The sequence below is a fragment of the Centropristis striata genome, chromosome 9, assembly GCF_030273125.1.
Source record: "Centropristis striata isolate RG_2023a ecotype Rhode Island chromosome 9, C.striata_1.0, whole genome shotgun sequence".
NCBI classification, from domain to species: domain Eukaryota; kingdom Metazoa; phylum Chordata; class Actinopteri; order Perciformes; family Serranidae; genus Centropristis; species Centropristis striata.
In genome coordinates, this window is record NC_081525.1 from 31,012,443 (window position 1) to 31,028,149 (window position 15,707).

General features: G+C 38.9%; 1 protein-coding gene across 1 annotated transcript in view; it reads right to left on the reverse strand.

Moving 5' to 3' along the window:
- Positions 1-406: 406 nt before the first annotated feature.
- xxylt1 (xyloside xylosyltransferase 1) overlaps positions 407-15,707 on the reverse strand; it is a 29,307-nt gene continuing 14,006 nt past the window's right edge. The window contains exons 3-4 of the mRNA XM_059341612.1: positions 10,702-10,834; positions 407-1,691 (exon numbers count right to left, since the gene is read on the reverse strand). Coding sequence (XP_059197595.1) covers positions 1,295-1,691; positions 10,702-10,834 — 530 coding nt within the window. The 3' untranslated portion in view covers positions 407-1,294. The remainder of the gene's footprint in view (positions 1,692-10,701; positions 10,835-15,707) is intronic.

Genomic DNA, 15,707 nt, shown 5'->3' on the forward strand with positions numbered 1-15,707 from the left:
CTATTAGCCACAGAGGTGGGAAGTAAATGGCACCAGATTAGCCTTCACCTGGTGTGGTGCTAAAGCAAGGATAAAGCAAGGCAGAGTGAACTTGGACTACTGATAGAAAGCTTGATGTGCTGGGAATGAAAAGGTAGGAGATAGGGCTGAAACTAGAAACTATTTTCATTATTGATAACTGGCGATTATTTTCTTGAGGTCTATAAAATGTCAGAAAAAAGTGATAAATCTCCATCCCAGTTTCACTAACTCCAAGGTAATGTCTTTCAAAGTCTTATTATGTTGGTCCAAAACCCAAAGATATTTATTTTAATATAAAACACAGAAAAGCAAGTCTCCATATTTCAGAGGTTGAAAACGGCATCTTCTGACATTCTTGCATGAACAATTACCTCAACAATTAATCAATTATCAAAATAGTTCGAGATTATTTTTCTGTTGATTGAATAATCGATTAGTCGACTAATCCTTGCAACTTTAGTTGGAAACTCTTTTTTTAATATAGATGCTAATTAAGACATTTGCTAACCCTATAATTATTGCAGATCATATAAAACCATTTGTAACCATTTTAAATTCCTTGTAAATTTATAAAAAATATATATACTCTTACAAAACAATGTGTAATGGATAGTGGTCTTATATGTTCCCTTTAAAACAAACCAAAATTTATTGAACTCAATTAATATATAAGCAAATTTAAAAAGAAATACTTACAGTGTATGGCACATTTGGCCACATTCATGTGGAAATAAATCCCCTATTAAATTTAACTGATTCCACTATTGAAGCGGGGTGCCGTGTAGAGGGACCCTGGAGAAAAAACTGAATATCTCCAGAGTGAAACAATCACCATTCACCAAGGGCGCTGCCAATTCAATTCAGTCAAGAACAAGTTCCCAGTAGTACTTTGTAATGTGAACAGCTTATTATCTGCTCTTTAGCCTTCAAATTAATGAATGTTTTATTCAAACTTAACTTCATAGATCAAATTTTATCTTCTCTGTACCTGAAAAAACAAACAACTATTACAACTCCTTGCTTTACTGTATTTTGCCCAAATGCCAACATTTACTGTAAAATGCCACATTTGTAGCTACTTTGCATGGGCAAGCCCTTCAGTGGCCCCTTGACCAGCAGGGGGCAGAATCTGTGACTAGACAGGCAATACAGTGGTGACAAAAAACAACTGCCATTTAAGTCACAATCCTCCCTTCCAAGAAATATTTCCCTTAAACTATATCTCAGACGTCATAGACTCCTTAACAGTTCCAGCATCAGTCCTGTGCCTACATCAGTCATCTGGTATAGGGCTGTTACAGTTCCCATGGTAAATATAAACAAGTCCGTCGCAACGGTAATACATCTGAAACACGTCTCCGTATCCGTGGTCCCTCCACCAGGTGCACAGTTGCCGGTTCCAACCGCACGTGAGCGAATAAAACAGTTCTGGGTGCTCCATGCCGATCATGGTGAAGAAGTCCTGGTCCCCCAGGTGGCCTCTGAAGCGATACTGGTCTGCCAGTTTGGCCACATTGCTCGGCTCCAACAGTTGGTTGTAGAGAGCCGAGGCCCTCATAGCACCGAGGTCCAATAACATCACACCACTGTTGAAGCCTGGGAGGCCATCAGGAGGAGGGTCACCTACTTTGGTCTGAGGGTTCTCCTTACGATACTGCCAGAAGGTGTGTCTGCGGAAAGATGGAAACAGCTTTACATGACAATGACAGCACTCTGTTAGAGAATATCTTCAAAAAAAGAATAAAAAAAAGTCCTGTTTTTTGGTCAGGCTCATTCAAATGGTTTAAAAATATAGCATGACCAGAACATGCAGCAGCAGAAAGTCAGGAACCATATGACACTTCTGCCTATGTAAAACACAATTACTTTTTGTATTGGTATTCCCTCTGCACAGTCTGGAACTTGTGCACCAATGTTGAACGCCTTATTCCTATGTATGTTTCGGCTGATCAAGGGTCAACTCTGTTTCACTCCACGTTTGCTGAACAAACAGCACTGTGGACGAAAACAGGAAGAGAGCTGGTCCAGGAGTGTCAGAGTATGTTGGAGTGCCAGAGGCTCGTGCCAACTCAGCACCCTGTTCTGCCAGCATGCAAACTCTGAAGTAGCTAAATGACACAAACACAGAGCCTCATTCAACAAGGATTTGTATGCACAGACGTTACTTGTGTATACACAAATTAAACCTTTTGTGGGATTAATTAATACCGTCTTATTCTCAATTTGAATTTAGCAGTGTAATAGACAGAACATGGTTTATGTGATGTAATACATAATGTAATAAAGGAGGACTATTTTGGTCCAACGTGACAAACGTGCTGGGCAGCAACAGTTTTTCTGTGTTTTTAGCCTGCGTCAAAAGTTGATCTGGGATAGTTACAGCCCTGACAATTATGAATATATTGAAAGGTGTCTGTGTTAAACATACAAGTTTCTAAAATGGCACCAGATGTTCAAAATACACTGAGCTCCAGGAGAGGAGCTAGTGATACCTGGGTAAGGGCCAGTTCAGTTGACCTTAATATGGGAAATTCAAAAAAAAAAATGAATTGCAGCCTCTGATAGCACAATGAATTGTGCATCACTTGCATTGCTATCTGTGTGATATCTTTTTTGTGTGTGATTACAATTATCCATGTGGCAAGGTTTTAGTGCCAACAACACAGTAGGCAGAACAACCGCAGAGAGAAAAAAGAAAATGGCATTTTCAGACTGCCAGCTACAAGTGCTGACCGATGAGGTGCAGAGGCAATTCTTCAGACTTCAGGCAAATAATTTAAATAAGATAGAGACATGCTGAAAAATCATTAAAGTTTTATTATCTGAGCTGGTCAGCACTGTTGGTGTTTTTAAAATTAATTCCTTTAGACTGTAAAAAAAGATCACGATTTGAAGGGAGGACACCTGTCAAAAATGCTCTCCAGTCTCCAACTCTTTGAAGACGCTAATAAATGAAATGTAACTGCATGTGGATATTCATGCTGATTTTCGTGGATTGGACTGCTTTTGAAATGAGGCTCATTCAAACAGAAAGGGGCCCAATTCACACCTAATTTATCAATATTACCTGATTTAAATATGTGCAAGGAGAACAGAGATACTATTTGCTTGACAACACAGTTAGGTGTGTATTGCGCCCTTTGCTGGTACTTTGATAATTACACTACATACTATACAGTCTATGATAATTACACAGGTTCTCTTTCTCTGTTTGTGCAGGTTATGTGGCTGCAAAATCCATGCAATCCTTCTATGAATTCTCTTTTCAGGGTTTGTTTACATTTACAACCACCAATGTATGTATGATACATTTTTCTAATTCTCAAGAGGAAGACCAACCCCTTATGGGACAAATAAGAAGAGCAGGAAAAGAACAGTGTCCTGTCTACAGCTGTCTTTTTTCACAACAGCACTTTCATGTTTCTGTGGTTTTAATACTTACAAAAAGTCTATGGAGACCACTTGTTTCTGTGCAGTGGGTGTGCTATTTTTTGGGGAGTTTGCTTCAGGAAAGTACAACATGCTCTTTCCCATACACTGACAAACAGCCGGTGCAATGATGTTTCATTCCTACCAAGCACAAGGATGAATAGCAATGTACTCTTTATTGCATGTATGTATACACGAACATGCTCTCTCCAGAATTGAAATTATTCTTAGTACGTGCCAAGCCTGAGGAAACCTACTGATTAAATATTAATGGAGGAGTGTGTTGGCTTAAAACACCTGGGGATAGAAGGCAGACCAAGCTGTTGCAGGGCAGTCAATTTTGTTAAAAAAAAAAAAAAGCTACAAGTCACGTTAATAAAATCAGCTGAGCCCTGCCAGTACTCTTGATGCAGATAAACCCATGTGGGAAAATTGTTTTGAATAATTATGATTCATATTGTAGAGGATACCTCTCTCTCCTCATGTGCAGTCTGATCAAGTCTAGTGGGAGCAGCGGATTCTCTGAGTCATGCTTTGATATTATTACTGACCTATATTCAGCAGCTGTAGTTTGTCCACACAGTTTTATACAGTCTGATGGTTTGGTAGCTGGGGACTTGTGTCCTCTGCGGAGCATTTATCATCTTTAAGAAATACATTGGGTCTACGTGCCCGGAGACACATTCGGGATGAGTAAGTCAGTAAGAGAACATTTGCACAGACTTTTTCATTCAAAGAAGAAAGTGGATTTGTACTTTTGCCTTAAATGTCACGGTGAACTTAACACAAGACTGACAGCATTATGAAACATGACAGGAACTAGAGGTAACAGAGACATGCAGCATGTTTTGAAATAGAAATTAAAGTCACAATTTGTAATTACTGGCCACATGCTCCAAAAAAAAAAGGGGTCGATATTTCACCTTGTGCAAGTAATGCATGATTTACTTAATGCAGCGAGAACACTTGTCAAACTATGTTAATTTAGACACGCAGTAAATCTTGTAATGTCCTCAAAAATGTATGGCAAACTTTCAAAACTAAAATTAAGGCCTAAACCTGAGCGGAGACTCTGCTAGCTCCATGGCTAAGCTAAGTTTGGGATGTTTTCATGCAGCCTGGTTTTTGCGATCACCATATTACAGCTGTCTGTGCAGTGGTTCATAATCTGCAGTCTCATGTCGGCCAGCTTCTTGACAAGAAAGTGGATGTTGGCTAGAAATAGTTTTGGAGATACTGTGACATATTTTGTCACTGCTGGATGGAGCCAGACTAGCTTTTTCCCTGTTTCCAGTTTTGTGCTAAACTGATGACAGATATTTCATATCAATGGTCTCATCTAACTCTCAGAACAAAGTAAATTAGTGTATTTCCAAAAATTATGGACTTTTTTTTAGGATCAATTTAACAAGAACAGCGGCAATGTTTGTAAATGATCTAAAAACGTGTCAGTGGCTTTTCTGCTCTGCAATTTAATGATTCTGATATCAATAATATACACCAGCAGCATATAAAAGGCAGGAAAATAGTTTCCAGTCAAGTTCTACCATAAATGACACCAGGAACTGATCACAGAAAAAACTGCAGGCTTGATACACAAAGGCATGTGTTTACAATTTCTGGCTTAAATACATTCCACTTGTATCAAATACCTCTGTGTTGTTTTCATCCTTTTGTTCCGAGCCACAGAAGAAGTTTGGCCAACTTTAAATTATATCTGGCATGCTCAAATAAAACAATTGGAATATTAATATATACCCTGCATACATCATTTTAAAAAAGTATTAGAAAGTAAAGAAAGTATTAAACTGCATATCTTTCATGTAGTTTCTCTTGCTTCAGCTTTTAGAAGAAGTGAGACTTCAAAGATGAGAACAAGATGCAGCTATGATCTCTGTCACAATGACCATAGTTTTTTCTCCTGCTACTTTGTCACAGTACACTCTAACCAGACTCAGTCCAACTAGACATATAACCTCTTAGCTTCGATCAATGTTCCTAGAAGTGCCTGTCCTCCCTTTCTGCCAGTTCACAGCTCCATCGTCTCCTGCCTCCAATTTTCGCTGGCAACCTTTCGAGTGAAGTCTCATTCACGAAAGAATGAAAAGCATTAGCAGATGACAGGGACATTCTGTGCGGCTATCCCATCCAAATGTGTCCTCCACCTTGTTCAGGACAAGAAACAGCCTGCACTCTAAAAGCTGCGTAAAACACCCTTGCTGACAAAGGGGAGTCTAGTTCTGAGGTACACAAATGGGATGTCTGGTTCTTTTCATTGTGAAGTATCTTGGCAACATGCTGAAGGTATGAAGAAATGTCCAATGTACAACATTGTTGTAAAAGACCTCAAACCAAGAATGCGACAATGCTGCTGCAGATTTAAAATCAGAGTTTACAAAATTATGAAAAGCATGAACTGTTCACAGTATGCCTTAAATCGGTGTATTATTAATCAAAAAAGTAAACTCTAACATTACTTATAGTAAAAGTCTTATGTAACCTTATAACATTGCATTAGAAAAGTAATTTCTAGAGAACAAAGACATACAAGTTTGTTACAGTGAGCATGCTCCATGGCTCACAGCCATGTGGCTGTTAAACAAGATACAAAGCTGTTGCAAGTTAAATAGAAAGTTCTTAATGGTAAGTTGATGTTTACTTCATGCAAAAGCACCACTTTAAATCTTGAAAGCATTTATCAGAGATGTAATTTTCTAATTCTAATGCATTAATACATTTATACATGTACTTAGGAGATAATAGGTCCAAATAAAACACTGCCAAATTAAGCTTGTTTAGTGAATATTTACAGTTTTTAAAGGAAACAAGTAAGAAATGTTAGTTGACTATGACCAGAGTGACTGATTTGATGACGATGGGGCAGTCCTGAATATTTCACAGTGAACATTTACACAAGGGATGGATGGATGGGAGGAAACTATTCCTATGGGGAAATTGTATAAGTGTAAAATTGTATATAACACTCAACACACGAAGCATACAGAAAGTGATTTGCTTCTGGCTAATATCTCATTGTGCATTTGTGGCTTTGACTGTGACAGCTATGTGAGTGGGCCTCATCTCTTGGGTTTTTAAAACATTACAAATGCAGCTGCAGGGAAACGACATGCAGCATTTGTTCTAATAATGAACTTTTCAGTGGCAGGATGTGCTCTCAATGCGGCTGGTGGGAGGATACATTCTCCTGCATAATGCTCTGTCCATTAGCACCAAAGCAGAGTGGGAGCTGAGAGCCCTCTCCACACAACATAGGAAAACACTCCATGGGAAAGGACTGCACACAATGTACTGCTAATACGGAGTTAAAATATTCAAATACTACATAGTCCTTGGATCATTGGCTAGTGGCTGAGCTAACTAGCAGTTTCTCAAATGTTCACTCTGGCAGGATCATTTTCCAAAGAAAACATTGAATATACTGACATTGAAACCAGTCTGGATTGTTTTGGGGCACTTTGCAGCAGCACAGAACGATTTATCTCTTATTGTCTAGTGAATTTCCAGCAGATTTTCCTGTTTCAATTTATGATCAGGGTTGTCTTTTGCTCAGAACAAGAACTACTTCCATTAAAGCATTACAGAAATATTGCATTTGTCATCTCTCAGTCAAGTTTTCTCTCCTGTCAGGCTCTTAGAAGCAGTCAAATTTATTTTCTTTGGCTGAAATGTCTTTTTAGCTTCCCATCATGATTTTGATGGTATGACTATGCAAAGGTACTCAAGTTAGGCTGTTCTTTAAAAAAAAGAAAAAGTGCGTATGTATATTTAGCATTGATATATATTAGATTTAAAAAGTCTTAGCATAAAAAGCAATAAATAAATAACAACTAAAATAAATACCTTAATAAACATCAGTACTGTATGTTCAATGTCAGTCAATTGCTGACCATTTACCCATCTAGGGTCCGGGGGCATACTCGTTCAGTAGCTTGAAATGTGACGTTAGCATAGCACATGAGACTCTGGCGGGACATTAATGGTAATTAATGGGAAACCCTGTATTTATTTTTTTTTACTTTTAAATTATTAGCTAAATGACACCGTTTCTAAATCACCTAAGTGTTGTTTTCTGAAATGTATAATCCGTGAAATTGAAAAAGGTTTTCATATCAGCGAAAGTTTTAACCTCCCTGATATTTCAAGCAGTACGTGCATGCTTAGAGACAGGAGCTCCCTCTATGCTGCCATGTGTTTTAACTGACTGTGTCCGGGCCGACAGTAACAACATTAGCAGGGGATTCCCAGGGTTAGTAATCCATTGAGCCAGTACAGTAGCAGGGCAGAGATACAGATCTGTTTGGAGATGCTGGTGCCAACTGGAGTCTGGCAGGAAAACTACAACTCCACTTCTAAAAGTACTGACGCAGAAACCTGACATCACCGACATTTACAGTTATGCAGACTAAGCTTTACTGTCTCGCATACACAGACATTTTTTTAAAATGTATTTTTATTCAGGTGTCTGAACTCATACGCAAGGACATGCTGCTTGGCTGTTATTAGGGAAGACAGCGCTGCAACAGCATGCACAAAACACAGTAGAGTACAGTAAAAAACAACAACATAGGAATTTTATTTTAGCTGGTATAAAAAATGCCCAAATATAAATCCTTGAATTTCTATACATTACATACATCTGAGAAGAAAAATGTTAAAGTCATTATGCCTTGTTAATAGCAAATTATGCTGTTATACTACAGAAGATACTGAAAGCTAAGGATGCAGTAAGTAATTGCTGTGTTTTAATGTGCCTTCTAAGTAAAAGGTTCTAATTCCTTATTTCATTCACATACAGTCTGTAAAATCCCAGAGGAAACCACCTGTCTGGATGTTTATCCCAGTAAACAGCTGCTACTTGAAACCTCCCACTCGACACACACACACACACACACACAGACACACACAGACACACACAGACACAGACACACACACACACAGTGACGTCCTGTTTTGCTGCTGTGGCTGGATGGCAAACAGTGAAATAGTCTAAACGGAGCATGCATGTTTATTTTTCTGTCTTGGAGAGGGATGGAAAAATCAGCTGAGGAACAAAGAGCTTGAAAGTCACACACACACACACACACACACACACACACACACACACACACACACACACACACACACACACACACACACACACACACACACACACACACACACACACACACACACACACACACACACACACACACACACACACACACACACACACACACACACACACACACACACACACACACACACACACACACACACACACACACACACACACACACACACACACACACACACACACACACACACACACACACACACACACATCCTTGTAGTTGTATCATTGTGGGGGCCCTCATTGGAATAGTGAGTTCCCTAGCCCCTTACACTAACCCTTAATCTAACCTTCACCATCACAGCTAGATGCCCAGCCCTAACCATAACATAAACCTAATTGTAACCTTAACCCTAAAACAAAAGTCTGAACTATCAAACAAGCCTTTAGAGAAGTGATGACCGGCCAAAATGTCCTCACTCTGTTGGTTAAAAAATGTGTTCTGGTCCTCACTATGTAGGAAGTATAAGAACACACACACACACACACACACACACACACACACACACACACACACACACACACAAACACACAAACACACACACACAATTTATTGTGTACCAATGAAGAGCAGGTTTGCCTCAAGCGTGGAAACTAAGATGACAATGTTTTTTTCCACATTTAACAATATAGACCAAACTTCTCAATGGCTGACAACCTCATCATCTGCAGTTTAAGGTATCTTGAAATCAATTTAGAAAAAAAAGTAATGGCAAAGTAATTACTAAGACTTAGAATCCAACTAATTGTTTGACACTTACTTTTAATATATGTTGTGACTACCAAATACATTGTTCCCTTCCTGTGTTTATTGAGGATGAAAACAATGGTCTGAGATGTAGGGTATGTATTAAAAGCCAGTTAGAGAAGGTTTTATGGATGTTATTAGTGTGTTCGTCAGCTCTGGGGATAGGTACATTGTTAATTTACTCCAGACAGTTCCAACAAAAAGACAGGAGACACTTCACAGGATGAGAACAAAGCATTTCCGGAAGAGGCGTTTTTCTGCTTACATTCTGACAAATCCTCAAATATCTATCTGACAAGAAGAACTTAAAATAGCTTTTTTATGTAAACATTACATCGTACTGTCAGTGCAGCACTTGCATCTTGCAACTGTGACTTTGTGGCTGCTATCTTTAATCACTATCTTGTAGCACTGGCTCTACAGTGGATGCCATGTAAAAGGGTGATTTCCAGCACTTTGTGGCTTGTCATTGTTTGTTTTCTAGTCTAGACAGAAGCAGCACATTCACAACATTTCAGAATGTGTCAGTGTTTAAAGGGCTCCCACTCCGTTAATTTTATTGTCGCACATTCAGTAATTTCTTACTGGAAATGATGCAAAAGACACACAAAGATGATTCAGGTGTGCCAGAGATGATTTATACAGATAAAGGAATTTAGTGTTGGGCGTAATGAATCAACCTTCAACTTCAACTGTGTTTGAAGACAGTCTGATAATTTGCATCTCAATTCTTAACCCTGTTTTAATGTTTTCATTTCCCATTATTGAAACATGATTCAAATGTTTCATGTTGACATTTAATTTATCATGAAAATCCTTCAATACATGAATCATTAGAAAGGCCAATAATTGTTTCTGTTAAATGTTGCATTACAGCTTGTTAATTTCTGCCTGTAGTTGGGAAATGACAGACTGGTAACACTGCTGAAGTTCTTGTGAATCGGAGTCTGTATAGAGACTTCTGATGTTCTTTCTCGCTTACAAACTGTGAGAAAAAATAGCTGTGAATGTGCATGTGAGACCCATAAAAACTAAAATCCATCTGGGGTCAACTCGAGTGAGAATGATGATTATGGCAACTTTTCATCCATTAGTGGGCAATGGAAAAAAATTAGGCATAGGCCAGACACAAAAATTAAGAAAACGTGACTAAGAATCTGACCAAGCATTCAATTGTCAGTACTTAATAGTTTTGTCTGTGCTTTGGACACATTTAAGTCTCTATTAAAGTTTAGGCTTGATAGTATTTAATTTGTCTCAATCCAAGATCAGGGAAGCATTTATTCAAAACTCAATTGTGTCAACAGACTTCTTATATGGTTGTGACAAACGTGCATCACTAATATCTGATGTGTTGTGCCACTCTGCCCACCTGTAGACTGGCTGCATCTCTCTGGCGATTCCTATTACCGCTCCTGGAGGAAACTGGTCAAATTCTTGGAAAAGGTCCCTGATGTTGGTCCTGTATTTCAGGTCCAGGTCCAGCTGCACTATGCGGTTCAGACCTGAAAGAAGAACACAACATATTGATAAAGCAGCATCAAACTCTTAAAAAAAAGAAGAAGGTTATTCTAAATGTTCAAACTGATATGTGTTGGACGATGACGAGTGAACGATGAATAATAATTTGTTTTTAACCTAGTTTAATAAATGACAAAAAACGTGTTCTATACTTTTAAAATTATCCCAGGAAATGTAGTTCTGAGTCAACGGGCATGTGAGTTACATTTCTCTGATCTTTGGCACATCGTCCAGTGATCGACCGCCTGCCTAATCATTTCTTTGTGCCCTTCCAGGAATACACAGTTCAAGGAATTAAAGCCGACTCCGACTAGACTCTTGACAAGCTTAACACAATTAAATTGACATTTGCTTTCTGTAATGTTACCATTGACCCAAAAAAAGGAAAATGCATGAAATGTCTGGGGAGAATTGTGCAGAAAGTTGAGCATGACTATGACTGACTGACTAAGAAGAAAGTGCACGTTTGGCAGTTATGAGCGTACATACAGTGAATGATTAACACCGTTGTTTGTAGATGAAATGGAAACAGCAGTATCCAGGATATTCAGGCCCTCATCTGTTCCTTGTTTCAGCTTCCTATGTTTTGCTGGTAGGCATGGTGATGAAAGGATGGGAAATACTCAGGAATGGTGTGCCAGGGGCACAATGTGATTATTGAGCTGCTGAAAACACTTGTCAGCTTAAGACGAACTGTCAAAGATGACGGCCTGTAGTTCGAGGGCAGTAAACATTTATTGGCAGAAGGTTGGTTTGACAGCAACTGTGGAATTGGTACAACTGGGGCTGAAAGACTTAAAACATGAGTACTAGAGCTGCATGGGTTGTCTGCATCCTGGGCCTTCAGAGATCAGTTCAACATGATTTCAGGAAAATGAAGAAGCTACACATGAAAAATAAAAAAACATTACCTACTAGTTCAGTTTATGTGTAAACAAGGCATAGCAAATTGAATTTCACCTCCATCTTCAGTGAAGCTGTATGTTCTGCTCCACTTATCTTGAAACTAATGTGCCATCTTTATACTAATGTTTATCTGCCAACAGTTTCCTGATAAACATCAATGCTCCTTCAAAGTAATTAAAAACAACACAGCAATTATGTTTTGCTTCCATAATTTGTGCCCAGCTAAAAAAAAAAGGTAAATAATGAGATTCAAGATTACCATATTAAGACTGTTAACAGTCAGAAATTCCAGATGTTTCAAACATGTTAAAGTTACAGGTTATCAAAGGGGCCAAACACCACACACACACACACACACACACACACACACACACACACACACACACACACACACACACACACACACACACACACACACACACACACACACACACACACACACACACACACACACACACACACACACACACACACACACACACACACACACACAATATAGCCTGACCTTACTGAAGACTACTAAAGACAAAAAACAGGAAGCACAAATTTGGCCTCAACAAAGCCATCTAATGTAAAAATAATAATAATGGGTGTACGTATAACTATGTGGAGATCAAAGCTGGGATACAAGTTTGTGCTGCGGAGATTTTTGAGTGTCGGTTTCTGTTGACACAAGTGACGGAAAAAGAAGACTCAGCAGTGCGGCAGCGACCTGCTTTCTGTGCTCTCCAAACAAGGAAGCTGCCATCACAATGCCTTCATGTACTGTGGCAACAGAATGGGGCTCTGGCGAGTAATCTCCGAGTGGTCAACGCTGTTTGTTTGTACTAACGGGGCTTAACTAGTGGGAGAATAACAGGAAGAGGGCCTGAAGTTGTTACAACGCTGTGATGTGGTGGGTTTGATGTTAGATCAATGACTCTACACAAAGTTGTGTAAAGGTGAAAGTAGGGCAAGGCTTGATCTCGGTCTTACGATTTAAATAAAAAGATGATTTAAATGTATTACAAGACTCTGGTGCTGGTTTCTGCACTTTCCCACATCATAAATTTTGTGTTTTTACCCCCGTCTTCTACCAACTATTAGGAGTTTATAAGTGGTTATGAAACAGTCTCAATTTAATACTGATTTCTCTGTATGACCTACATGAGCAAACAGGATCATCAGCGAGAAGATTGGTTATTACTAGATAATAATTCTTAATGCCTGTCGGTGGATACCACTCCTTACGAAATCAGACAAAGCAATTTACGGCATGCAGACCAGAAGAGTGTTGTTTACATTAACCCAGGCAAAGTTTGGCAACAAGCAGTACGTTAGCCAGTTAAAAGGGGAATTTTTATTTGACAATGTATTTTGTGGTTCTGTCTGATTCTGGGGCAAGATCAGCAATGAGGGAAAAAAAAGGAAAAGGGATGGTTAGAATTTGAATAGGCAATTCAAAACTGATTTTGGTTTTTAAATATATAAATTTACATTGGTATCTAAAACTTAGCTTTATCTTCCTAATTAGGACCACGGGGCAATCACACCAAGCACTGACCCCTACAGCTATGCAATAATCTATTGTTATACTGTGGATTTTTTCTTCTTCCTCTTCCGGACACAATTTCATCCCGCTACTAGCTATTTCTTAATTTTTCTTAAAAAAAACCCATATGTAGCTGTTCAGGAAGAACTCAGGATGCTCAAAATGAACACGGATCAATGATAGTTATTATGGTTTTGCCAAAAATGCTTTCTGTTCAAGGCCAGGAATTCCAGTCTGTCCACCTCTGGCTGCTGTCACTGTGGTGGAACATTCCACAGCTGTTAATTTCCGTTGATTGCTCTGCTCTGATTGGTAGACCCCAAAGCCTTTCATCCTTTCATCCATCTCTCACAGAAAGAGAGAACCGGACACACACACAACTTTGTGATTTTAGTTACACACACACACACACACACACACACACACACACGCACACACACGCACACACGCGCACACACGCGCACACACGCACAGATACAGATACCCATGTTTCACACAACACGCACGCAACACAAACGCACGCACACACACTTTTTTTAGGTTAAAGGGCATAGGTTGCTGTATAAATAAATACTTGAAAAGGAATGCTTGTTGTAGGTGTGCTTGTATATTATATAGTATTATAACATTACTAGTATTAATTGTTTGAAATCTCTGAAGAATCTCATCATAGTGTACACACACCGGCAGTAGCCCCCGTGGCCCTTTCAGAATTTCCCCAGAGGAAATTTTCAAGTGTTACAGTTATTAATCTTACATAGGCACAGCTGATACATTTCCACATCTCTATGAAACAGCTGTGCTGCGCTTCTTGACCATGCCTCATGCTCCTGAACACGTTTTGTTTTGATGTGATAAAAGTTGGTTTTAATGCCACCTCTAATATAAGTTGTTAGGTGAGGTGAGAACTGAGGCCCAACCTAAGGAGAAAACTCGTCTTTTTCAAACTAAACAAATGTGTTTGTTTAAGGCTAAAATTGCCTGTATGCTTAGTGGTTAAAGTGCTGTAAGTTGCACTGATGCTCAGCGACAAAAACAGTTGTTTAAAAACAGCAAAGGACAAAGAGTGACAAAGTGACAAAGAAAAGAAGACAGAAGTTGCATTTTTCTTTCTGCATCTTCTTCTTATCTCACTTGCATCTCTTTCTGTTTCTTAATTTCCTCTCAGCAGCAATGAAAGAAGAATCAACAAGTTGTTTTTTTAATTAAACTTACGACACTAATGTCTATCTGTAGTGCAGTTGATCACCAAGTTTAAAGCTCAAAATGTAAGTATTACAACCTCAATGTACCCCTTGCTCAGATAAATTTGTTTCAATGGCTCACACAATTACGCAAACAATTTTTAATGCTTTTCGTTTTCAGTTTCTGACAATTTTTTTACAGAAAAAAAGGCCGATTCAAACTGACTTACACCTGGATTCACGCTTTCTTTCCTCCCGGCAGCATTAAGAAAACTCAGACATCCTTTATGATGGTGGACCTTAGCTGATTCTAGGGAAGGATGAAGAACATAGAGTAACGAAATGGATAAGGAGAAATAAAGGGGGTTAAAAATCAATCTTGGCTGTGTGTGTGCGTGTTGTAAATTTATTGCAGGAATAATGTTGTTAGGATAGCTTAGAGACCGCCTGAGGCTCTCCGGTCAGATCAGAATAAACCGCAACTCAGCCACAACAACAAAACAACAGAGACACTGTTATCTAAAGCCACATTTTTTTCAGCAGGAAAGTGGGTCAACCTCATTAAGCCCTAATATCGGTCTTGATGTGAGCACTTACAGCGTATTCGTAAGGGTCATTGTTGTCTGCTCTCACCAACATTCACTGGAAAACACCCTGCCTTTTTCAAAGGAGGGGATCACTTGAATTGCATTTTCATCCTCATTATGTTCCCATGTATGCAAAAGTTGATGCGTTTCCTGCTGCAAGAAAAAAACTGTCTCCTGCTGTCTGCAGTAAACAGGGTCCCCAAGTCACAAGCACTAAAATGCTTCTAGAAATTTAAACAGAAAACAAATAAAAATAAACTTTCTATCAGGATTTTATCATGACAAAAACTCAATAGTTTATATATATTTTTAAGAAAAGATATTTTGAATGACGAGTGGGCAATATTAGTTTTGCCGGACTGCAATCCAAGTTTAGACGTTTTCTAGAATGATGTTTAGGCCAAAATTACCAAAATATGCTGGCTAGTCCTCTTGAACATTAAAGTTCATCACAGGTCATTTCAAAGAGTGTTCCTATTGGCTGTTGTACAAATTCAGATGTACATGCATGTCCCTTCTGATACTGACAGCCTGATTCTGCGTCAGAAAAGCCTGCAGAAAAATTAGCTATTCTTGCATTTTCAACTGCCTACAATGCAAAGCAACTAACAGAGAGTCTGACGATGCACGCAATAAAACGTGTGTCAAT